At 40.8% G+C, this 25436-nt stretch overlaps 1 protein-coding gene across 1 annotated transcript; it reads right to left on the minus strand.

Annotated features, from left to right (window-relative positions):
* Positions 1-21420: 21420 nt before the first annotated feature.
* On the minus strand, positions 21421-24545 carry Kcna3 (potassium voltage-gated channel subfamily A member 3). Its single transcript, XM_032897532.1, has one exon. The coding sequence runs from the start codon at positions 24362-24364 to the stop codon at positions 22781-22783; it is 1584 nt and encodes a 527-aa protein (XP_032753423.1). The 5' UTR covers positions 24365-24545; the 3' UTR covers positions 21421-22780.
* Between the last annotated feature and the right edge of the window lie 891 nt (positions 24546-25436).

Raw genomic sequence — 25436 nt, forward strand, 5'->3', positions numbered from 1 at the left:
CGTCAGTCCACATTGCGCGACTGCTGCAGAGATTTCACGTAAAAGAAGGCACTGTCCTTTTCCTTTGTGTCTGGCTTATGTTGGTTAAGGCCTCCCAATGCCACCCATCTTATTGCACAGTGTATATACACAAGCAGCACATTTTGTCTGTTAAATTGCTGATGGATGCTGGGTTGATTATACTTAGCTATTGGGACTGGTACTGCAACAAACATGGGGCAGAAATCATCTCTTTGAGATGCTAATTTCATTTCCTTTGGCTAGACACCTAGATATGAAGTACCTGGCTTATCTGGTGAATCTGGTTTTAGTTTTTGGAGGAGCCTGAATACTGGTTTCTATCATGGCTCTCCTGTTTTATACTGTCACTGACCGTGTATCATTTTTCTTCACATCCTTGCTGGAATTTTCCATTTTGTGTTTGGTGCTTGCAGCCATCGGTAGGCTGATTTCTAGTAGATTTCACAGGAATAAGAGAACATGCGTGTATTTTTAACTGAGAATCATTTTGACTGGGATTTATAGAGAAATCAATGGCTGAATCCTTTATAGTTTAAACACAAGAGCCCTTATCTGAGTAGAATACTTCAAAGGATTGGAGATTAAAGTATGAAGTCTAGAAACTACTGAAAATGTTTAAATATTGAGGTTAAAATTACACTTGAAATGAAATCTGATAGCCTGTTTCTAAGCCAGAAAGCTTACAGTGAGGACCCAAATGTTCCCAGAATAATAAACTACCTGTTCTCCAGCAACCACATGAGGTAAGAGTGGCTGGCTTGAAATTACAAATTAATTTTTCTCAACACTGTACATGTTTTAAGATTAAGAGAGAATATTTCCAAGAGGGAAACATATTTGGAGTCTTATTGAATCCAAAATACTGCAATAGTCTGAAACATTTTCAAGAAAATTTTTTACTGCTGAACAATTACAATCTATTGATTTCTCTTCCCTTCTCTTTTCTATTGCTTTTTGAGACATGATTTTGTAGTTCAGACTGGTCTCAAACCCTCTCTGTAGTTAAGAATGACCTTGAACTCTGATTCTTCAGCCTCCACGTTCCAAGTGTTAGTATTAAGACCATATGTCAGCATGTGGAGCTAAAGACTACTTTAGACAGAACCACCACACCAGGCACGGTGGATTGTGAAAAGGTTTCATGTATTGCCAAGCTCCATGATAATCAAAAGTAAAAGTGTGATATTATGGATTCTATTAGAGTACTTAATGTTTTTTATATTTATTACTAATATGTATTCTCAATTTGTATCCAATATAGGCTTTTATAATGATTTCAGTCAAGTGTATAATACATAAATATAAAGTAAATTTCCAAATTAATAAAACCAAACAAAAAAGTTTTCTACTGCTAAGGCATTTACCTAGTTTCTTCAAACTATATTTGCCTTACCAATCTAGTGTTGGAAGCATCAGTTTGTAGCATTTTGTCATCACAAGACAAGTATTTTGGCCTTGGCTGCAAAGAGCTAGAATCCCTTCCCTACTCGTTTGCTTCCCTGAATTGTTTCTACTTACCCATCATGCCTTATCCCTTCTCTTATTTTCTCTACCTCGTTTCTTGTTTCTCAGAGCACCTGGACCTGCCTGCTACAAAGCTTGCCACCATGCCAGGATTAGAGGACTTGTCTCTTCGGATTCTACCAATTATTGAGGGTGGAAGTACATCAGTGCAGTCTTCATTCAGCAAATGTTTATTGAACTTCCCTTGTGTATCAGGTACTGTGAATCCAAAGATGACTAGCTGAGTCAGCTGGCAAGTTTCTAACTTTTGTAAAGGAGTCAAAAGAACAGGTGACAATATTCTGTGTTAAGTTCAACAACAGGCTGTTGCAGGCACATCAGAGAGACACTTAACAGCTCTTCCTAGAGAAGGTGTCAGCGCCCTTTGAAAGATAATTTGCTATCACCTCGCCGAGTATAACAGTGTAGATGGAGAAGATGAAAGATGTGATTAACTCTGGGCTGTAGGATCAGGAAATGTGAAGCAACCGAAGACAGAAGGTTTTATGAAGGATCCTAATGGGTCTTGGATGTGCAAAAGGTTGGTCTTTATTCCGAAATGATAAAGGGAGAGTCTTCGAAATATTTTTGCTAGGAATGACTTAGCTAAGAATATTTTGTCTACAGTGTGAACATTTTGGGTGAGTACTACAACCTGGGCAAGAAATCACAGATGCAGAAGTCATCCAGAGGTGGAGGTGGTTGCAAAAGTCACCGAATAAATTCCTGTGAGGAGTGAGGGAGAGGTCAGAGGTAATTGATCCCAGGTTTCTAAGCAGTTGTATCATGAAGCAGTACTGCAGTTTGATTGCCCAAGGTTCATAACTAAGCAGGGTTGTTGCATGGGTGGTACACTCAGCTTGAAACATGCCAGGTTTGAGAAGTTTTCAGAGTCTAGAGACTATCCCAGACGGTAGTTCTACCGAGGAGATAGATGAAATAAAAGATATCAGCGAGGGACAGAAAACCCCATGAAGCTGGCCAGTATCATCACAGCTTAAAAGGTTTAGATGAATCTCAGAGACCCCAATGGTAGTGAGCAGAGTTTAGTGTCTCCAAACTGGAAGATTTGTGCTAGAACATAGCTACTTTCCATCTTTCTCTGAGGCAGTAGCACTCACTGTTTTGATGTTTGTTCCTTTACTTGGCATAGTAGTATAACACAACTCCAGATAACTTTGCAAGTCTTTGTTTTCATCTCTAAGCCTACTCTGAGTTCTAAGGAGAAAGGATTTAATTTGTTCAAGTGATGCACTAGGAACCAAAAATGGGCTAACATGGATTTTAGGGGTGTTCCTTCTGGATAGTAGAGTGGCAAGTTCTCTATAAAAAGAATGTGAACAGGCCTCATGATTGGCTGCAAAAACAATGAATACCTGGAGTGTGGCAGAAGTAGCAGTTTCTGTGATCTGGGGACAGAGACAGTAGTTATGGGGAGAGGTTAAAACTAAGGTGGGTGGGTAAAATTACAGAGACAGAGTCTAGATTCTAAAAAGATCAGATCCTTGGGGGTGGGCAGCAGCATTTAAGAGGTGACAAGAGGAAGATAAACCAGTGAATGTGACCAAGAAGAGATGGAAAAAGATGAAAAGGTGTCAAAACTTAGAAGGAGAGATGCCAGTCAATGGTGTCAGTTCTACAGAGATTTGGGGGGTTGAGAGCTGACATACGACAAGGGAAGTAGTCATCAGGAAATGTTCAGTGAAGATACGGAGACAGAAACCAGACACAGTGGGATGACATTGATTTGTGGGAATGACGATTGAAATAATTACAGTACATCACTATCTTTATTCCAGTTTTACAGGTTGTGCACACACACACACACACATACACACACACACACGAGTATGTGTGCACTTAAGTTCTACTTATATGAAACCACAGTATAGATGTAAGGTTCTATTAATATATATTCAGTCATTTTGAGTATGCCCAGCTGGGCTTTCTAACCTGACCTAGATGTATGTACGTGTGTATGTATGTATGTATGTATGTATGTATGTATGTATGTATGTATGTGACTCATACAATGTGTTTCTGGAGGATTGATAAGTTTCTTTCTTGGCTATAACACATGTTGATGGCTTAGCCTGGCAGTTCATAGTATTCTTGCTGGCCTAATATGCCCAGAGGGACACGCATATTAAAATAATAAATTCATTACTTTCTTCAAAGTAGGACACATAACATTCTTAAAGTCTTATAAATTGCCTCTAGAAATTATAAGGCAAAATTAATTCTGTCTCAAAAATTTGCTTTCACATTTATGAGTGCTATTTCTCTCACCTAATTATTCCCATCTCCACTGCCACAATAAAAAACAATAAAAAGATAACACGTCATTTTCTTCTACCTAGTTCCTAAGTTTCCCTACAGAGATATTGAAAACAAAATCCTTAAAAGAGTAATTAACACCTTGTAGTCCAGTTTCTAGATTTCAGTCAGGATCTCTAACATGCCAGTTAGTCTCTGATTATTTGTAGATTCAGATGGTCTTAATTTCTATTGCTGTGAAGTGACACCAAGACCATGGAAACTCTTATAAAACATGTAATTTGGACTGGCTTACAGTTGTAGAGGTTTAACCCATTATTGTCATGGCAGGAAGCATGGGGACACAATGCTGGAGAAGAAGCCGAGAGTTCTACATCATGATTTGCAGGCAGCAGAAAAGACATAGTGAGTCACTAGGCCTGGTTTTGAAGTTTTTGGAGCTCAAAGTCCACACCCTAGTGACACACTTCCTCTAACAGGGACACAACTCCCAATAGTTCCATTCTCTATGAGCCTATTTGGACCATTTTCTTTCAAGTGACCACACAGATAATGTGGCAATAACCACCTCTTCCCACGGTTACCACAGCATGTTTACATTACATGGTACCTGACATTGAAGGTTAATGATAAGCCCTGTGAACCCGTGCCTTCCTCCTCTTCATGTAAAAGGCTTTGCTATGCCAACTGGGACCAGGCATAGACCAGGCACACATGTTCATTTTCTTGTCAACTATGGGCTTTGAAATAAAATTTCTGAGTTATTTACTTTTCTCTTTTGTTTGCTTTGTTTAAAACAAATGAAAACAACACCCCTCCCCCAAACACCCCAACTTAACTGACTTTAAATTTCAATGGAATATTGTGTCAGTCCTTCTCATTGGTTTCCGTGACAGTTTTCTTCCATGATTCAAGGCAGATATTAGAGTGAACAAAAAGAGACTTTTAAAATGAAATAAAGTAAATTCCTTTGGCTGTGATGAGTGAAAGCTCTAAGTAGTCAACTTAAAGGGGAAAAGGGCACAAGACTGATAAAACTAAGCCCAGAAAATGAGGTGACATTTTAGTGACCCCAAGTCACAGAAGGTGTGCGGTATTAAAACTTTAATGTTGATGTACAAATCTGTCTGTCTGTCTCCCCCATCTACCTACCTATCTATTGAAACTTCAATATTGATGTCCAAAATATTTGTCTGTCTATCCACTCATCTCTCCGTCTGTCTGTCTATGGATTATCTTAGTTCAGGGACTATTTTCAATCTCTTGGAAACAACTTGAAAATCTCTATAAAATAAAACAAGACACATGATGGCTTATGGAGTTGTTCTGTAGAACTGTATGACCAGACAGCTTAAAACAATGTTATTTCTTATAGAAAGTGGATGCTTAGCAATATGTATTTTGTTTTCTTCTTTACAACTAATCACCATACATGTAAGGATGTTTAAATCTTCACTTGTTTTTGTCTGTTTTAGATCAAGTAAAATTGCAGATGGAAACTAGAGTTTGTTTTGATGATGTAGCCTTTGCTGACATCCCCAAAACACAAACACATGGGAAGAGCTGCTGTTAGAATAAGGGTCAACATTGTTGGGCACAAAATAATTGCAATGGTTAGGTGCTTACTGGATGTAAAAGTCTTTAATAGTGTAAAAATATACTGTCGTCATAAAGGTATTACATAGTGAAACCGAAATGCCCCCAGTACTCCACTGTTCTGGATATAATTATTCCCCTAATCTACAAACTTTGGACTATCTGACTATCTATAATCCATCACTGGTCTTGGTGGCTTGGCCATGAAAAAGCTGGCAGGATGAACAACTCGGCTACCACTCAGGCTCAGTTTCAGGGTTTTGAGATGATGGACCCCAACATCTATCTACTCCACCTATAAGTTTCTGGAGCGTGGGAAGAGGCCCATCCTGCAGAAAAAAGCTGCATGATCTTGATGACTCAGGGCAACAGAATATTCAAGAAGAGTCCGGGTGAGGATTCAGTGTTGGAGTAGCAGAAGCAGAGGCCTGAAACCAGACAAATGACTCATTGCAATGAACATCTGCAAATAAAGGTGTTTGGGCAAACGGGCACATTATGTGACACACTGCAGATTCCACGGCAAGTTGTTTTTATAATTTTAATTTTTGTTTTCTTTGAGGGAAAGGTTGCAAGGGTGGAGGGCAGATATGGAGGGACTGGAAGATGAGTGGGATGGGGATGTGTGATATGAAATTCACAATAAAAAGTTAAAAAAAGTTCAGGACAATTATAAAAATAAGATCATCTACATATTGACCATAATAACTCCATAATGTTTTGAACAAGGTGGTACATAGATGAATGTGATTGCTACTTTTAAATGTAGTAATGTCATAATTTACTCTATGATTGTGATAAGGAATGATGACACAGCATTGTTATTAAACCTTTACTCTTCTTCTTGGAGACTTTATGGGGCTTCTAGAATTTGTAAGCCAGGGGCAATGGAAAACCATCTAGGGAATGTTAGAAGCCTTTGCTGTGAGGGAGGGCAAATGATAGATGATCCAAAGGCAGCTAATGCTGGAACTGTTGACAAGAGCTTAGCTTTTGATGTTTCTTCTTTTGCAGGGGACGGGCAGGGGGATGGAGGGAGAGAAGGGAAAGGGAACAAGGGACAAGGATGAGACATCTGAAGAAAGGAAACAAACAGTTGTTTGGAAGTTTTGGAATTATTACTGCAACAGGATGTTTCCAGGTGTTTTTATTGGATTGTGTTTACAACATTCGCAACAAACACTTCAAGTCCAATGACAACTGGACTTGTGATGACTGTAAGAAAATATCACACAATGTACACTCATAGGTATTTACTCAGCAAAAGGCCTCTAATTAAGCAGAGAACATGGTATAAGAATTTAACTTTACATTACGATGTGGTAAGTAGATCTAAACCAATGACAAAAGAAAAGGATTATAAAAATATAAAATGCACATTTTGTTTTACATCATGGTTAGAATCTTGTTGTTATTAAGAATAATTATTCATTTTATACAAAATAATACTTGCTTGACTTACCTATTTGATGAGAACTGATATCAAAGTCAGGAAATATTAAATGCCTATAATAAGCGCATGTTCCTTTTAAATACTCACAGTAACACTGCATTGCACAGAGAAGGACAGAACATATCACAGGCTCTTGCTGAGTTACAAAGGAAAGCAGATTAGTGTCTACTGATGTTTGAGAACAAAAAAAATGTAGTATCTGACATGGATTAAAGCATGAATGTTCCTCCTATTCAAACTGAGAAAGTCATTGGGTTGTAATCTAACCTGGGAAAGTCCTTAAGTACACCATTAAATGTTGAAAAGCCGACCAGTATTTGAACTATGGCTAATGTTAACAATAGCACTACTAATGAATCATTCAATATTCCCATATAGTCAGTGGAAATGTAGTTTTAAAAAAATATACACTTCCTCCCTAGCCCCCTTTTCTGCCTTCCTCCCACTCATAAAAACAAGAGGCTAAAAAAAAAATGGTTGGTTGTGGGGACAGTTATCCCCCTCTGAATCAGAATGGCCACAAGCTCTCTAGTTGCTTTAAAAAGACTGTTCAGAAATTAGTTGTTACAACAGGCTTTTTAAAAAGCAAGTAAAAGAGATGGTTGAAGAAACCCTTTACAGTTTGGCCAAGATGGCATTAAATGAATAAGAGCCTGTACAATTTGGGTGTGGGGACTTAAGATGTACCTTTGGGTACTCTGTGTAGGTAGATACAGCCTGGAAGTTATCTAAAGAGGTCTAACACAACCCCAATGACTCCTTTTCACTAAAAACTTAACATTTCAAGACATCTTTTAAAGTTTCAGTTTGAAGTACAGTGGAAGCGACAGGGTACACAGGACATGGCAGCATGAAAAGTGTAAAGAGAATGACATTCAGAGCTAGTAGGGGCACATGAGTTAAGATAAGTCATTTGACTTCTCAAAACCGTGACTATTCAGTCTCTTAACTTTAGATGACATTAGTTATTCAGTGTTTTAGACATTATACAGAATACATTGATGATTTTTGCAACGTATAAGTAATCTATGCAAATAAAGACATGTAGACTCCCAGAAACACTACATGCATGGTTTGCTTTCCTTTGTACGTGGTATATATTTTATGGTACATATATATATGTATAATATAATATATAATCTTTTTAGAAACACAAATGACAGCATTTTTGGGTGGTCCCCAAAGTGGTCTATACAGTTCTCTCACAGTTGAAAAAAGAGTATTTTCTATTTGGTTTATTGTCACACAATTGTATGGCATTTAAAAAACACTTTGACATTTTAAGTAAACTAAATACTTAACCTCCCCCTCCCCAACCCCACCCCCCAGCACGAAATGATCACACCATAGAAACAATTTAGCAGAAGAGAAACACTATGGGTTGTTCAGTGTGGTCAGTTCACAAATGGTTGTCAGATACGTTACACAGTGTGCTAGGATCACCACTTAGCACATGTTTCTCATGATCACGGAAACAGTCACACATCCAAGAGACTAAAGTTACACCTAAGATGAAAATTCAGATTCACAGAGCTGAAATATAAGATTAAATGCTTTAGCTAGTTGCTCCCCTAGTCAAAATATACATTTCCTATTATGACAGAGGCTTTTGAAACTTGGCCCCTTTTCTGAATGGAAGGGATGAGAGACTAACTTTCTGGACAAATAATTTCAGTATGACAAAATATTTCTGGGTTATTTAATGGACCGCTACCACTTAATAATTTTTATAGTGTCTGAATTCTGGCATTCTTCTAACCTATTTCTTCCTATACAGCCACCAAAAATACTTCCCTTTTCATGGGAATCTCACCTGCTATCCTTGTTGTGCAAAAGATACAACCCTGCTTTCTCCATTTGTCTACTAATGCCAAACAGAAGTGTTTGGGTTATCCCTGAATGTTTTTCTCACTCCTGAGCAAGACTAATTACAGTACGGCTCTATCAGGCCTCCTTGCATTAAAAAATTTCACAAAATGTTATGAATACTCTTCTGTATTATAGTTATAGCTTCTGTGACCAAAAGGGTATTGACTTTTAAATGTGACAGAATTGTACCCCAACAGCCAGCTATACTTCATTTGGTGTGCACAATGTGATTGCTAAATTACAAAACGTGCAGAGTAACTTGAGAAGACATTTGTTTGTTGCATGAACTCAGCATTAAAAGATAAAATGGCAAATTTTAATAATTCACCCATATCAGAATGAAAATGAAGTTGAAATATTTTAGGTCTTGTTGAGATCAAATAGCAGTATTAGAAAAGCAAATGTTTGAGTTTGTAATCGATTCAGTTACTAGAGAACTGTGTGGTATCCTAGTGACTGATGGGGGGACCAACACCTATGTGTCTGGATGGCTGTATTTTAAGAATCTGAAATGCCACAGAATATTAAAAGACGAAAAGAAAGATGCAGATTATCAAGTCCTAATTTAAACTCTTCCCTTTAAAGATTAAGAAACGGGAGTTCTGCGAAGTTAAAGGGACTCCCCTGGGACAAACAAGTGATTGGCAGATCCAGCGCTGCAGTGTGGATCCTTGCCTAAGCTCCCATGTGCAAAGAGAATAAAGAGACCATAAGGCAAATAGTTCCGTTCTCCGGTCTTTCCCCACCCTTCCCTATTTTTACTCTCACGATGTGAAATAAAGTTCTGGAACCATTTTAGCATTTGATGCGCACTTTGCAAATCACCTTAACATCCAATTAATGTCACCAGTATCTGCCCCACCGCGTTAGCTATTTAATTAATCTGCTTCCCTTCTGCAGTGGGATCCTCAGCCTCATTTTTTCCCATTATCCTATTATAGCTCAGTGAAAAAAGATCTTAGAGGAAAAAGAATCCTATTTCCTCTTCTTACAGCTTGAAGAATGGAACATATTCATACACTTTCAAGGCTTAAATCTTATTTCAATTTATTCTTTAGAATACTTCCTATGTAAGTATTCTTCAAAGCATTTTTAAAGAAATGTGTATAATAGGATTTGGTAACTGGAAAGGGTTTTTGAGTTTGCTGAACCTGGTGCACACACTCTGCAATCCAAGAAACCAATGCCTAGCAGTGGTAATGACTTCTCTGGGGTCCCAGAGGCAGGCAGAGGGTAAGAATGCCAGGATCCTGTAGCCTAAGCTCATGCTACTTTTACTACTCTTTATGTGAATGTTTTGGTATGCTATGCATCTGAAACTGTTCTGGGCTTTTCTTTGGTGTATGTGGGTAGAAGTCCAGGTTTTATCTTTATTCAAAACTGTAGCCTCTAATCATAAAACTATTACATATATTACATTGCTTAAAGTTGTATTGTTGTATGAAGGTAGTTCTTGCATAACTTTGCAACACCTACTGATCTGTACAAAAAACACATCTGAAAGTTTAAGAACCCCTGTTTTTTCCCCATCTGCCAGGATTGCTTGCTTTACTGCCAACCAGGCTGTGACCATCAGTTATGAGGAGTCAGATGACTGCAAAGGGCTGACTATTCCCCATGCTAGTATCTCTACTACGCGAGTGAGCACGAACAAAAACAAGGTGATGGCTGTATTCTCACTTTAATGGACTGATCACTTAATCCATCTCGACTGGAGGCTCATGTCACTCAGACCGAAGAGAGTTGCTACCCATTTATCTCCACTAAAACTATAGTGATATGGCCTCCCAAGTTTTGACCATGAAGAAATTACCAAATTGTTAAAAATTCATTTTAGACGTTGCCTCAAAGAAAGTTACCTGGATTGTATTTCTGCCTATTTGGGAGTTACTGTATGAATGGGTATTTAGTTAAGAGTCTTGTAGATAATGAAAGTCAGCATTGTATTTTTTGTAGGTCATCATAAAACTTATAATCCTGGCCTCAAGACTGCCATATTCTTATAGTAGTTAAGTTTCTAAAAGTACTCACTGCTTTTCACTCACTTCTTCAGGCATATTTTGATAATGAACTATGGAGACGAGTAAAGTAGTATACATATTCTATGTTCACAGTTTGACTTTCCATAAGGCGTATGAAATAATATACAGAGAGCTACCATTCTGCTGCGATGTCACAGTAAATACAATAATGGCACGAAAGTTAAATGTCCCCAAGTGGGAAGCCATCTTCATGACTTCTCAAGTCTCTTTTCCAACTAAAAATTTGCCTTTTTTTTTTACATTGAAAAAGAGTTCTGTTTCTAAAAGAATATAAAAATAGAAAATGAGTCAAAGAATCTTTTACACATATAATTTTGAAGGAAAAGTTATAAACATCAAATGAGATATTATATATAGTTTTAAGAATGTACTTTGTCTTACCATACCAAACATCCTGTGGAAATAAAATAGACTTTAATATATAGGAACTGCCTAGATGTAACGAAATATTAGAATGTAGGTAACATAGACAACTGAAACATAGAATAAGCACTGAGATACACTCTTGTAAAATTAAGGTCAACTAAAACCTACCTAAAACCTAATTTGTAAACTATCCCTTTGAATTAAAAAATAAAAGAATGTTTCATGGAGCAAGGCACATTTCTTTTAGGCAAGTCTGTTTTTACCACCGTTCGCCTGGGCACAGTGCTGACTTCACTTATTTGTGTGGACGGCTAATCTACCACTGAAGCCTTTGGTGTAAGCACACCCTCACAGATAAAGCTAAACATAATCCAGAACATAGGCTATAGAAACACAGCCCACAATTAAATAAAGTCCAGTACTTAAATGAGAAAAGAATACAACAGTAGTTGGCTTGCTAGAAACACACACTAGGCTATCTTTATCCGTGACACTGATTATTGTTTTGGGACGATTTGACTCTACCACAATGTCAGTAGGTTGGCGTGATACCTTAACGATTATTGTTTTAAAATTTGAATGTTCCTCTTTATCTCTTGCTCAATTTTATTTGTACCACTCATAATATGAAGGGTAGCCTCCAGCTTTGAGTTCTTTCCTTCACGTGAAGCATCGGTTGGCAACGTATCTCTGAATATTAACTGAGATGAAAATGTGTAACCGCCACTGCACTGTCATCCAAGCAGCCTGAAACTGAGCCTCGTTCTGGTCAGGGTCACGCTGCAGTTCCTTATGTGGGGCTCTTGAGGGACCTGTTGGATAGAGAAGACTCAATAATTTACAGTATATTTAGCATTTGAAATTACAGAGTTTATGTTAATAGAAAAGTTCCATTCATGAATATTTCAAACTTCGAGTTCTCTTACAGTTGCCTGTCAAGTTCAAGAAATACCATTTAAAAAATTGTAGCCTGTATTTTGAATGACTTCAGATTGCAAATTGTAAAGTTTCAGATTATGCCAGTTATAATTTTTCCATTAATAATGACCCAGGATCTATTCTAAGCCAGTAAGATAGTAGTATGCTTTGGAAAAAAAATTATCCTTGTCCTCAAGGCCATCTGACAAGTTTCAAGTGATTCTTAGGAAAATGTACCATCTTCTCAATGGTTTCCGAAGGCTTCTTGGCGGGTTCAATCTCCTACTGTGGCAAACTAAAATGAGAACTCGGACCTGAACAGAAGTTCTGTGCTTAGCAAGTTACTACATGGAAGGAGACGGGTGAGGAGCTGTGAGAGGGAGAAGGAGACACAGAGAAAGGATGGGAAAGAAAGGGAAGGGGGTGGGGAGAAAGCTGTGCAATGAGTGCTGGGCCTAGCTTTTCATCACACATCTACTTAGCCTTAAAATATGACTATGCACAGTGATACAGTACTTTAAAGAATTAAGACAACAAAAACTACACCATCAGGGGTTGTGAAGAAGCAATAAATAAAAGCTTCAAGGTTGGTGACTTCCTTCTCCTCCCACTAGAAAAATTCTTAGAAATATAGAGATTAATTTGCATTATATATAACGACAACATGGTTTTCAGTATTACCCAGAATCTAGAATGGAGTGTGGCATAGAGTACACATTTTATGTTACAGGAGTCAGTTCCTACTGCTTTGTGTTGCGCTCGACACACTGTTGAGTATTTACTATAAGTATTTTGAGTGAATACACAAAGGATACATTAAAATTAGAGTTATGCCATCAAAACATTTGCTTAGTTTTTAATACAAAGAAAACTCACAAAGGCACAAATGAAGACTGTTAAATCTAGCTTGAATGTGTGAACATTATCTATCATAGGGAAGACGGTTTTCAAATACACTGCTGGCCTTAGCAGATGTCCCTAAACCGTGAGTAAATATCCAAAGATGAAGATCTGGAATTTCACCATGTGTTTTGGCGGGAGAATTGCTCATTCACGGAGCTACAAACTGAAGCCTACTGTGAACTGGGCAATCTGTAGAAACGCGTTTTTTCTTGTTCGTTTGGATTACACTCGGTCATACTGACCAAACACATACTTTCTTTACACTATTTTTCTTGAGTAAAAAAGTAGAAGTATATTCAAAATATGCTTAGTTTTTATTATGAAAATATGAAAATTCCAATAATCTAATTATTAATTGTTATTAGGAAGAAAATACTAGTAACATGGACCATCTGGCCTCCATTTTAGAACCTAAGTACCTATTCTTTTCTTGGTGCTCCTATAGCCTGTCTGTCTTGCTTGAGACAGTTCTGGTCAGCTCTACTTGCTTTACTACTGCTATGACTTTCAGTAAGAGTGACTGGGCTTTGTGTTTTAAAACTTACATACCCACTACTTCTTCCAGAGAGAGTACCTTGTGTACTGTATGGATGCGTCACCAGTCAGTTAAAAAGCCTATGGCCTATGGCTTAGGCAGGAAACTGGTGGCACTTCTGGGAGGCGGAAAGAACTCTGGGATAGAGCCAGGCATGGGAGATTCTCCTGGGAGATGAGATGAGACAGATGCACGGTACCTGAGCACAGCTAACCAGCCAGGCGGCAGAATGTAAGTTAAAATATTGGGTTATCTACCTTATGATCAGAGTAGAGCCTAGCTGTATGGCCAAGGTATTTGTAAATATATCTTGAATCTGAGTCTTACTCCTGGGAGCATGGGGCTGGGAGGAAGAACCAGGACCTAACTTTTATAACTTCCTGTCAAAGCCTTTGAAATGACTGAATAAGAATAATAGAGCATGGAGGCTGGGGGGATGGCTCGGTTGGTAAAGTATTTGCTGTAGGAGCATGAGGGCTTACGTTTGATCACCAGGATTCACCTGAGGCCTGGGTGTGGGCGTGTGAGCTTGTAAACCCATCCGGGGAGGTGGAGACAGGGGAGACCCTGCAGTTGATTGTCTAGCCAGTCCAGCCTGCTTGGTAAGCCCTGGGCCACGAGAGATCCTATCTAACAAAACAAGGAGGATAACTCCTGAGGAATAGCACCCAAGGTTGGCCTCTGGCCTCTATATGCATGTGCACACATGTGCGCATGCCTCTGCATACGTACACATGCACCCACACAAACACATATCCACCAATATGCATACACACACACACACACACACACCCCACACACAAACTCCATACAACAACTTAATAGTTGATAAAAGTGGATAAAGTTGTAATTCTGTAGGAACAACAACAACAAAAGTAATAAGGATGCTTATGTTAATGGATAAAAGGTGGGTTGAACATGAAACTCAAGACGGATGATCAAAATGCGAATGCTTCACTCCTTCTTTAAAAGGGGAACAAGAATACCCTTGGCAGGGAATAGAGAGGCAAAGATTAAAACAGAGACAGAAGGAACACCCATTCAGAGCCTGCCCCACATGTGGCCCATACATATACAGCCACCCAATTGGACAGGATGGATGAAGCAGGGAAGTGCAGGCAGACAGGAGCCAGATGTGGATCTCTCCTGAGAGACACAGCCAGAATGCAGCAAATACAGAGGCGAATGCCAGCAGCAAACCACTGAACTGAGAGCGGGACCCCCGTTGAAGGAATCAGAGAAAGAACTGGAAGAGCTTGAAGGGGCTCGAAACCCCATATGAACAACAATGCCAAGCAACCAGAGCTTCCAGGGACTAAGCCACTACCCAAAGACTATACATGGACTGACCCTGGACTCTGACTTCATAGGTAGCAGTGAATATCCTAGTAAGATCACCAGTGTAAGGGGAAGCCCTTGGTCCTGCTAAGACTGAACCCCCAGTGAACGTGATTGTTGGGGGGAGGGTGGCAATAGGGGGAGGATGGGGAGGGGAACATCCATAAAGAAGGGGAGGGGGAGGGATTAGGGGGATGTTGGCCTGGAAACCGGGAAAGGGAATAACACTCGAAATGTAAATAAGAAATACTCAAGTTAATAATAATAAAAAAAAGGTGGGTTGAAAAGAAAAAAGTCACTAAATATCAAAATCATTTATATAAAAAAAGGTACAGGAGGTATTACAAAAAATGATGACCTATAATTTAAGACACCTACTCAAAAGGGGGACAAAAATGGTCAAAGATTAATAACCATTCATCTGCAAAGAAGCAACTCATAACTATCAAGTCCCAAAATGAAAGAAATATACTCAGCCTACTGAACAATGTGTATTTGATCAGAGGGCTGGAGCCATTCTAAAAAAATTGTAAATTTATGGGAACTTTGCTCTTACAATGTGTCTGTATTTTGGTATCTATTAAAGGACTTAAAATTGGCTACATTTCCCGTAAGTTCTACAGTTCTACCAGCTAAAGGATAATGAATAAATCCAAAGACTAGAACATTTTCTTGCTTTATTTTTTACAGTTTCCTGATCGAGGTCTTGGAAGTTATGAACTCTTGGCAAGCAATAACAGGTTCAAGCACAGCAGTACTTAAAGTTAGCAATTATGAAAGATATGAGCATTGTCAAAAAAAAATCCTGGAAAAATCATTGGAAAATAAACCGGTGAAATTGAACCAACACAACTTTCAGTAATATCAGGAATATTGAAGTCCACTACTAATATGCCTCTAAAATTCACAGATCTAGGCCCGTAAGTAAAATATCTAAATTTTACATATCATACATAGTAAACTATTTTGCTCAAACCAGTAAAATGCTTGCAGCTAAGAGATCTATATAATCTAGAAAAAAGCAATTAAACAATGGTTTTCTTGGAGAAATTGTCTTTAGTTTTATCTACCCAGTAAATGTGGCCATTTAGAAATCTGACAGATGGGTACTAGCAAAATGGCTCAGTGGGTAAAGGCACTTTCCACCAAGCATAACAACATGAGTTTGATTCGTACAACTCATATGGCAGAAAAAGAAAACCAACTCCTGAAAGTTAGCTATCTTGTGACCTTCGCACTGGTATTGTGGGACACACCCACCCACCTGTAAATACATACACAATCAAAAAAATGTAAAAGCATGAAAAAATAAGAAATTAAAGTATTCCTTTCTAATTTTTGTTTTTTGACATTTAAGAGATCTAACACTATTTTCAAAATAGAGTATTCTGTCTCATGTAGGCTTATTTGATAAGCTGCTAAAAGGAGTTCTCACATTCTGCTGGTCTGCATATGGAAATCCAAACACCTGTAGATTTTAATTTGATGACACATTCAGTGAGAAAATGGCACCACCTGGATACGCAGAGGAAACATCCAGGTCATCCACTGGTCTGGTTTACCCAGGAGACAAAGAGAATGGAGAAAATTCAAAAGGGGTATAGAGAAATATTTCTATTCAAATAAGGAGAACTCCACTTCTGGCAAAATAGAACACATCTGAAATCATGGCAGTATTTTTGTTTAATAGAAAGATGAAGTCCTCTGGGGAATCATTAGTTTGTTCGGATTTTCTGTACTACATGGGCCAATAAATCTATGCAACCATGAATGAGGGGCAATCTTTATAACAAGTACTCCGTTAGCTACTGTGTAGGAACCATATGTCTCTGGGAGACATTCTAAGTTCTAAGCACCCTTGACGATGTCCACAGTTAAGTTTTTATATTAAGGGAATCCATCTTTACAACTGGGGAGAACTTCTTGTAAGAATCTGAAGTATGTTATACTAAGTAGAAGCCTTCCCCGTGGACAGAACTGCAGGAATTTTGTTCATAAGATCCTGGTGAGGAGTCTGAGCCCCACACAGTGAAAAACGATGCATGATAAGAAAATCCGTATCTTCCCCCAATAAATACGCATTGAGAACAAATGTTATTTCAGGTACTATTCCAGGTCATGACCTCAAGGAAGGAAAGAGAAAATAATTAATAAATCTAATAAATAAAATATATACTATGTTGGAATGAATATTGAATAAAGAACAAAGGACATGTCATGGGACTGCAATGGTAAGTAGACTGGTTAGGCAAATCTGTGATGAGAAGGTAACACATCAAGAAGGTGCTGGACTGAGTCATATGGACCCTGCTTGAATGCTCAAATTTACTATGCGGTGGGAGCAGCCACCACAAAACCCTGCAAGGTGGAGATGACTTCTACATTTTAAAAAGAGCAAGAAGAGCACCAGGGATCAAGTTTGATGATAAATTTCTTAGTAAAAGTTTGTGGGGGATCTCAACAGGAATTCCCAAGAGTCTTTGTACTGTGACAGTTCCAGCTTTGGAGCCTTTTGGAAAAAGAAATGCACGCCCTACTTCTATGCTTCTTCCATAAATGAAGGCAAGGCCCCACTGTCTGCTGTGTCTGAACATTCCTTGGATATGCTGAAACACTGTTTATGGCTTACTCGACGGCTATATTACTACTGAGCAGAACCTTCGATGTTTTCAGAGCACAGTTCCCACCCTCTTAGATTATGATAACAATAACTCAAGAAAGTGCTGGAACCTCTTCTCCAGGTCTCCTCTGAAATGCATGTGATGGCTGACGGTACAAATTCTGAAGTGCAAGGAAAATGAGTCTGATGCAGAGGTAAGCGGAAGAAGGAAGGAGGAAGAGGGAGGGAGGGAGGGAGAACATTCCTTTGTAAATGTATTTTCTTTGCAGTTTGGAAGACAACATTAGACCACAGCACCATTAAAAACCAAGACAAACAGTCATAAAGCTTCTAACAAGTTGAAATCATGGGACTGTATTTGCAATTTGAGAATGAATTTATGATGAATACTATTATCAAATGCCACACAACCCTGGCCATTTTCTGGCAGGAAGTTACAATTTTTGTTAAATACAGTTTGGGCTTTGTATAGCTTCCTTTAAAAAAAAACTCCCTCTAATTTATCTTTCCTCAAAGATAAACACACTCATGGGTGTATTAAAAAAAAACTCAAACGAACACACACACACATACACACACACACACACACACACACACACACACACACACACACAACTTGCCTCAGCGAAACATAGGAAATCTTACAAACCATTAATTCTATCTTCCTTAGTTGAAAGAGCATTACCAAACAGAAAGGAAAAAAAATCCCACCATAAGACTCAGTCCCTAAATAGCTTCTTCCAGGTCTAGAACTTCTCACCTCTATCTTAGTGTTTCCGTAAGCCTTCAGACCGGGGGCACATGCTTCCCTGCATTTCTTAGCTGGAGGGGTTATCACTTCTATTTACAGCTGAGAGGTGGAAAGGGCTGGAAACTGCTGCAGAGATGTTGAAAATTTAAATGTGAAGAAGACATAGTTATGGCTCTCTGAGGAGTAAGCACTTCACATATATGTGCTGTACATATGCCATGTATGGCATATGTGCTGTAGTTATATGCTGTGTACAAAGCTGTTGCTTGTGTGTGTTACACGACAAACATGTAAATAAGTTTTATCTAAAGCACAAACTTAAATTTCTGTCCCAGTGCGTGTTCATCAATCCTGACATTATAGAAGCTTAGAAATAACACTTTCTTTTCCATGTAGGTGTCTATGGTTTTGTTGCCATATTTGAATTTGGCATAACGTGAGTTTAAAACACCATACAAGAAAAAGAAACCATGAACGCTAACTTGTATGGTTGTCTTTGGATCACTGGCTGTGGGGCACAACCACCTTCCAAGGGTGCTGAGGAACTGCATCCATCCAGCCACATAACTCACAAGGATCTCATTTCAAAAAGACATTCCGCTAAGTCCAACAGTGAAGCCTGTCGCTGGCAAAGCTAATTGTCACTGGCAAATGTAGACTCATTAGCATCTTATTCTAAGCCCAAATCACTATCCATGGTCATGTTATAAAAGATTTAGGATCTGGGCGAAGGTGCTACTTCCAGTACACATGGCAAAATCATGTCCTAATGGTTTTTGGTTTGTCTCTTAATGACAAATGGAGAGACTAGGTGAACCACCAGTGCCACAAGTTGGAGTGACCTGCGAGAATTTCCTGCTTTCTCTCCTGGTGTAAGCAATTCTTACTTTCTTGCGGGAGTTAAAATGTTTACATTGATTTCTGGCATGGTTCCTCAGTAACGTAAGTGAAGTAACAGAAAATGAAAAGTGTAACAATTTACATAATGCTCTTTATCACATGGCCAACTAAGACACATACAACCAGGAAATTAATATAAAAACAGAGAAATGCCCTTATCCTGGCAGGCATCCCTAATATGATTAATTATGCTCTCGAGGGTTAAATCCAGACACATCAATCACATGAGAAAAGAACCTTTGGTTATCAGGAAAGCCAATCTCTGTCTAGTAAGTAATTTAGCTTTAATTCTCCTGGTTATACACACTTTATTATTAAGAAAGGGTTACTTTTCAGTGAGCTGAAGAGAATAGGTTTCTATGCATTAATTAGTAACATGGACCAAAGTTAAATTTAAAAGCATATGGGATTTATTTTGTCTTTCAAGACACCCAGCAAAACTAGCATGGTTTTCGAGTCATAATGACCTAACTAACATTTAGTTGTGGCTAGGTGTCTTACTAGCTTGAAGTCATAGGGAATCACTTTAACCTCTGTCATCTAGTTTTCATCCTCTTTAAAATAAAGTTAATGGCACTTACCTTATAGAACTGACAAGTGTCCAGGACACTGTTGCTCCTTAATAAATGCTAATTGTGTTATTACAGAAAGGAAATAGGAAAACATTGCTGATTGCTTGTTCATAAAGCTTTGTATTAATTATTCAATGTTAAATAAGTAGTGACCACAAGTAATCTCTTAATTTGATGAATATCATGAACTTATTTAATACAACAAATGTGTGGAGTACTATTTATTACTTTTATACTACTAAAAAGAAAATAAGGAACAGAGAAGTTATGTAATGTTCTCAAGGTCATTCAGCAGAAACAGGAGCCAAACCTTGCTGTATGACTGCAGAAGAGCTTCCTTCCACCACTTCAGTAAAAGCCTGAAATACTAATGTAAGGTGGCAGCATTCACCTGACACAAGGCACCACTTTCTGAACCTAAAACCTCAAGCATCCCTACATCGAAACACAAAACCTATAACCTTTCAGGAGTTTCCAATATGGCGACTGGAAGCAATTACATCACCTGAAAGCTATGACTCAAAACCTGAGCTATTTCTCTGGTTAAGAAAACAGAGGGTCTCCTTCAAACTCCTCTTATTTAAGAAGCATAAAATATACGGTCTAACTTTACTTATTTACTGAATTAATCAAGGTGTCTGCATTTCTAAGTGGGAATAAAATTGTTACCTTTATGTTAAGGTCTTTTATGTAATTGCTAGAATGTGTTTAACATCAAAAGGGGTCATGAAAGAGCTGTCTCTCTACCAAGAATATCAACTGTTAGATCAAAATGCAGATCCACGTTCAAAGGTCAAACAAGCAAAGGGAAGTAGGTAAAAATCCTATTTAGACACAAAGAACAAACAGCAGTTAGGTAGACATAAATTGTTGCCTCTATCTTTGTGTGTGTGTGTGTGTGTGTGTGTGTGTGTGTGTGTATTTCCTCTATCTTTCCTGTTATAGTTTCCATTAATATTTTCCACTCTTTCAAATGCATGAATATATTATTAGATAGGATTATAAGAGATTACCTGAAATGATTTTATGAGCTTTAAAAATGAGGTTACAGTCATGTACTCTAGAGGGACAGACTATATGTCATCGAACTCCAAAAGCAGTTGTGCATAATTCACACAACGCACATAAGCAAAGAGACTATGTTGAAATAAAATGCTAATCATATTTCAATTTTAAGCTTTTGCTTCAAGAATGATCCCACTAAGTAATTATGTAAATTAAACTGGGCTTCTAACCTAGCAGTTGTAGGACTTGCCTTTTACTCATTTGAAAGGGGGAAACAAATTGTTCAGAAGCCAAGAGGGTTGGTTGAAGCAATGGAGTACTTTTCCGGTCAGCTGTTCAGAAGGGAATTTTCTGTACCCCTTTGCCCTAAACAACGAAAACCAAAAGATAACCAGAAACATGGGGAAAATGGGAAGAATTTCTTAATCTTTCTAAAGGCAACTGGCATGTAATAAACACTGTCTGCTTTGCAAATATAAACCTAGTTGTGAACAGAAATGTCCCCTACTCTTAGGGAACACACAGCACAGTGCTCACCTGATTCTCTGTCTCAGCTGGCAGCGTTCAGCATGTGGCTGAAATTCGCAGGTGTTCGTTCAGGTCTGATCACTTCCTGATCCTCCTTTTCACTGACTGTAATCCACTCATTAAACTGTGCATCCCTCATATGTCTGAGGTTGATTTTGCTTTTCCAGTGCTGTGAACGGTGACAGTCCTGTTGTAGGATCTGGATGCTTTTCTTTTTCCCTTGTTCTTTTTAACTGAGGAAATCTGAAGGTATCGTGTGAGACTTCGGGTACACTGACTCTCACTTGCTTATGTACAGACCATGTTTATATTGCTGCTTTCATTTCATCTGTTGACGTGTCATTTCTTACTGAAGGAACTGTACAGAAGCATCTTTAAAAATTGTTACCAAACAGCTGACATAATTTAATTCAGATCATGCCTTACATGTAACATTTCAAAGACGACGATTTCCTTTCTGATCCAGTCGTTATGGGATAACATCAATGATTTATATAAAATGTAAAAAAGCATTTTGTGATTCATTTCACCTCTATATAGTCTTTCACTTAATTTGTGCGCTTTATTCAAATAGTGTTTTTTCTTATGAAGTCGTGTAAGTAAGAACCATCTGGAAAGGTTACTGTAGAAACGGCAGGGCCTGGGGTGGGGGTGGGGCTAGAGAGCAAAAGATGCCATGACAACCTTTTTCGGGTTTCCCAGGAAACACGGGTTGCTATGGGAACTGCATCAGTCAGGTCCGAATTAGTAACTTCCGCTGGAAGGGGTGTCTGCCACTTTAATCTTCCTGTGATACTGCCGAAGCTTATCTCTCAGATGCATCAGGAATTTCTGTTGTTTCTCCTGGCAGCACTGAAAATGAGTTTCTAGACTTTCGTAGATATTGACTTGGGCATGAACTCACAACTTCATTGGAATCTGTGTCTAATGTTTTCAAAATGCTTTGCAAACTCCGAAGAGTTAATAGTCAGATCAGGACATTTGGGGCATTTCCCTTTTGGTTCAAAGTTATTGTGAACCTGACATTCTTAGAGGAGAGATTCAAACTGAAAGGCCAGTCCCCCAAAAAAAAAAAAAATTAAAGTGGGCTTACACGTCAACACTCTAGTTAGACTTTCCACCCACATATCCAGAGGTTAATAGTTACACTTAGCCAGGAAATAATGTTGAAAAGTCCACCGAACAGGAGCATCATTTAAGTTCTGCCTCCTTTACTTAGTAAAGAAACAACTACCTTTTGATTTTTGAGGTCACACAGTTACTCTGACTCTATAGTTTCATTTCCTCTCAGGATGTAGCTTTAGGGCTTGCACAAGAAACCAAGCTTAATGTAAGTTTGTTGTTCACAAAATTAAGAAACAGGGAGAGAGAGAAAAAGAGCTGAGAGAATGCAGCCCACTTGCAAAACCAGGCACCTGTTTCAGTATGAAGCAATAGGGAGAGGGAGAATGAAGTGTGCTTTTCCACTTCTTCATGTACTTTCCTTGATGAATGGTCTGGAGATGTATAAATCAAGGGCATACACAGACCAAGGGGGCATGTTCCACACAATACTGGGCACAGAATGGCAATCGTATCATCTATTAGACATCAGTGAATATCTTTTTGATGTTGACACAGGAGTTGGGATTATTGTTCGTGGTGCAAGTGGCAGTGGAGTTGCCCGTTTTGAAGGGGGTCTGGGGGAAGGCGCTGTGGTTCATACCCCCCTCTTCGATCACCATATACTCCGACTTACTCAGAGTGGAGTTACTCCGGGCTTTTCGGAGCTCCTCTGCTGAAGAGGAGAGGTGCTGGCAGCTTCCCACGTGCATGTACTGGGCTTGCTCTTCCCCTTCTGTCTCCCGATGGTAGAAGTAATTGAAGTTGGAAACAATCACAGGAACCGGCAATGCAATGGTCAAGACACCTGCGATGGCACAAAGAGAGCCCACAATCTTGCCTCCTATGGTCACTGGGTGCATATCACCATAACCGACAGTTGTCATGGTTACCACGGCCCACCAGAAGGCATCCGGGATACTGTTAAAACCCGAAGAAGGGTCGTCTGCCTCAGCAAAGTAGACTGCACTGGAGAAAAGGATGACCCCAATGAAAAGGAAGAAAATGAGCAGCCCCAGCTCTCGCATGGAAGCCTTCAGTGTCTGTCCCAGGATCTGCAGCCCCTTAGAATGGCGGGAGAGCTTGAAGATGCGGAAGACCCTTACTAGGCGGATGACCCTCAGGATGGCCAGTGACATAGCCTGCTGCCCATTACCCTGTCGCTCAGCCAGCTCAGTGCCCAGAGTAATAAAATAAGGGATGATGGCTACAATGTCTATCAGGTTCATGATATTTCTGGAGAAGGTGGCTTTACTGGGGCAAGCAAAGAATCGCACCAGCAGCTCAAAGGAGAACCAGATGATGCACAGGGTCTCCACTACGAAGAAGGGGTCCGAGAAGCTGGAGGCTCCAGAGGAGGCCCCCGACGTGCTGTTGTTGGCAGCCTCAAACACGTCCTGCGACGGAGAGGCGGGATAGTCCTTCTCGTCGCGAAACTCGGGTAGTGTCTCCAAGCAGAAGATGACAATGGAGATGAGAATGACCAGCACTGACACGATGGCAATGCCCCGGGCCGGCCCGGAGCTCTCGGGGTATTCGAAGAGCAGCCACACCTGGCGCTGGAAGTCACGGCGGGGCAGGGGTCGCTCCTCCTCCCGCAGGAAGCCCTCGTCCTCACGGAACTTCTCCATAGCCTCCTCACCCAGTTGGTAGAAGCGGATCTCCTCGGAGAAGATGTCGATGGGCACGTTGACCGGCCGGCGGATGCGGCCCCCGGACTGGTAGTAGTAGAGGATGGCGTCGAAGCTGGGTCTGTTGCGGTCGAAGAAGTACTCATTGCGGAGCGGGTCGAAGTACCGCATGCGCCGCTTGGGGTCGCCTAGCAGCGTCTCAGGGAACTGGCAGAGGGTCTTGAGCTGTGTCTCGAAGCGCAGCCCGGAGATGTTGATGACCACGCGCTCCCCGCAGCAATCCTGCTCGCCCGCGGCGGGCAGCGCGGGCGGCAGCGGTTCGTAGCGGTCGCAGCCGCCGCCGCCGCCACTGCCACAGCCTCCCTGAGGCGGGTCCCCGCCGCCGCCTCCCGCCGCTTCTGGCTCCAGCAGGTGGTCCCCGGGCACCACGGTCATGTCTGGCGGCAGCTCGGCGTAGCCTGGGCTCTGCAGGATGCGCGCGCCGCCGCCCGCGGGGTCCAGCGCAGGGTGGGCGCGGTGGCGGGCGGAGGGCTGCGGCGGCCGAGCGCGGGAGGCGGCGATGCTCTCCTTCCCTGCTGGCGGTGGCCAGCTCCGAGTCGCTCCTCCTGGAGCTCCCGGCCCCACCGCCGCCTCTGCCCCACGAGCCCGGCCCCGCCGCCTGTTGCTGCGGCTGCCGCGAGGCTCTGTCAGGGCTGGCGCGGCCCGCCGGGCTGCACGGTCCAGACGCCTCCTCCTCCCTCCTCCGCACCCCTCCCCGCGGGGCGCGCGCCCGCCTCTCTGCCGCCGCCCCCGGGTTTCCCGCCCACTGCGCGCGCGCGCTCCGCTTCCCGCTTGCCACCCTTGTTTCTCGCCCTTCTTTGTCACTGGGTCGCCTTCGACTTGCACCCCACTACCCAGACCCCGCGGAACCCCTACCCTGCCAGACTGGCCTTGGAGGAACCCGGCCGCCCGACCACGTTCCTGGGCTCTACTTGCTCCCCCCTGGTCAGCGCGCGTTCCCTTCCTGCGCGTGGTCGAGTCCGAATCTCCGGGCTGTTAGACCCGCGCAAGGACCACACCTCAGCACTCGAAGGCCCTCCTGGTCCTTAACACTCTTTAATACTTTGTCTGGGCAGCAGGAAGGGCAAGTTCCACCAGAATAGGTAACAAAAGTCCTAAGCATGAGGGCCAGGGCTGGCTGAGCCTCCTGACCCTGAATGTCTTGGGAGGAGGGGCTGCAAGCTAGGTTGTCAGTGCTAGTTCTGGGTACTCTGGGCCCAGCATCCTGGGGTAGAAGAATGCTAAAACCTGGGTGTTGATGCTGTAAGTAATGTGTTTGGACAGGAAGCAGAACTGAGTTAATGGGTAACGTAGGGTCTCAAGTCTTCCCAGTAGCTTAAAAAGAGGGTCCTTAAAGGCATTCAGAGATCTCACTTTTATAATGCTAGCTCAGTGTGGGCAGAATCAGGGCCACGTTTCTGGTCAGGATTAGTGAGGACAGTGGGAAAAATAAGGGGGGTGGGTGGTA

The sequence above is a fragment of the Rattus rattus genome, chromosome 3 (genome assembly GCF_011064425.1).
Source record: "Rattus rattus isolate New Zealand chromosome 3, Rrattus_CSIRO_v1, whole genome shotgun sequence".
Taxonomy (NCBI): domain Eukaryota; kingdom Metazoa; phylum Chordata; class Mammalia; order Rodentia; family Muridae; genus Rattus; species Rattus rattus.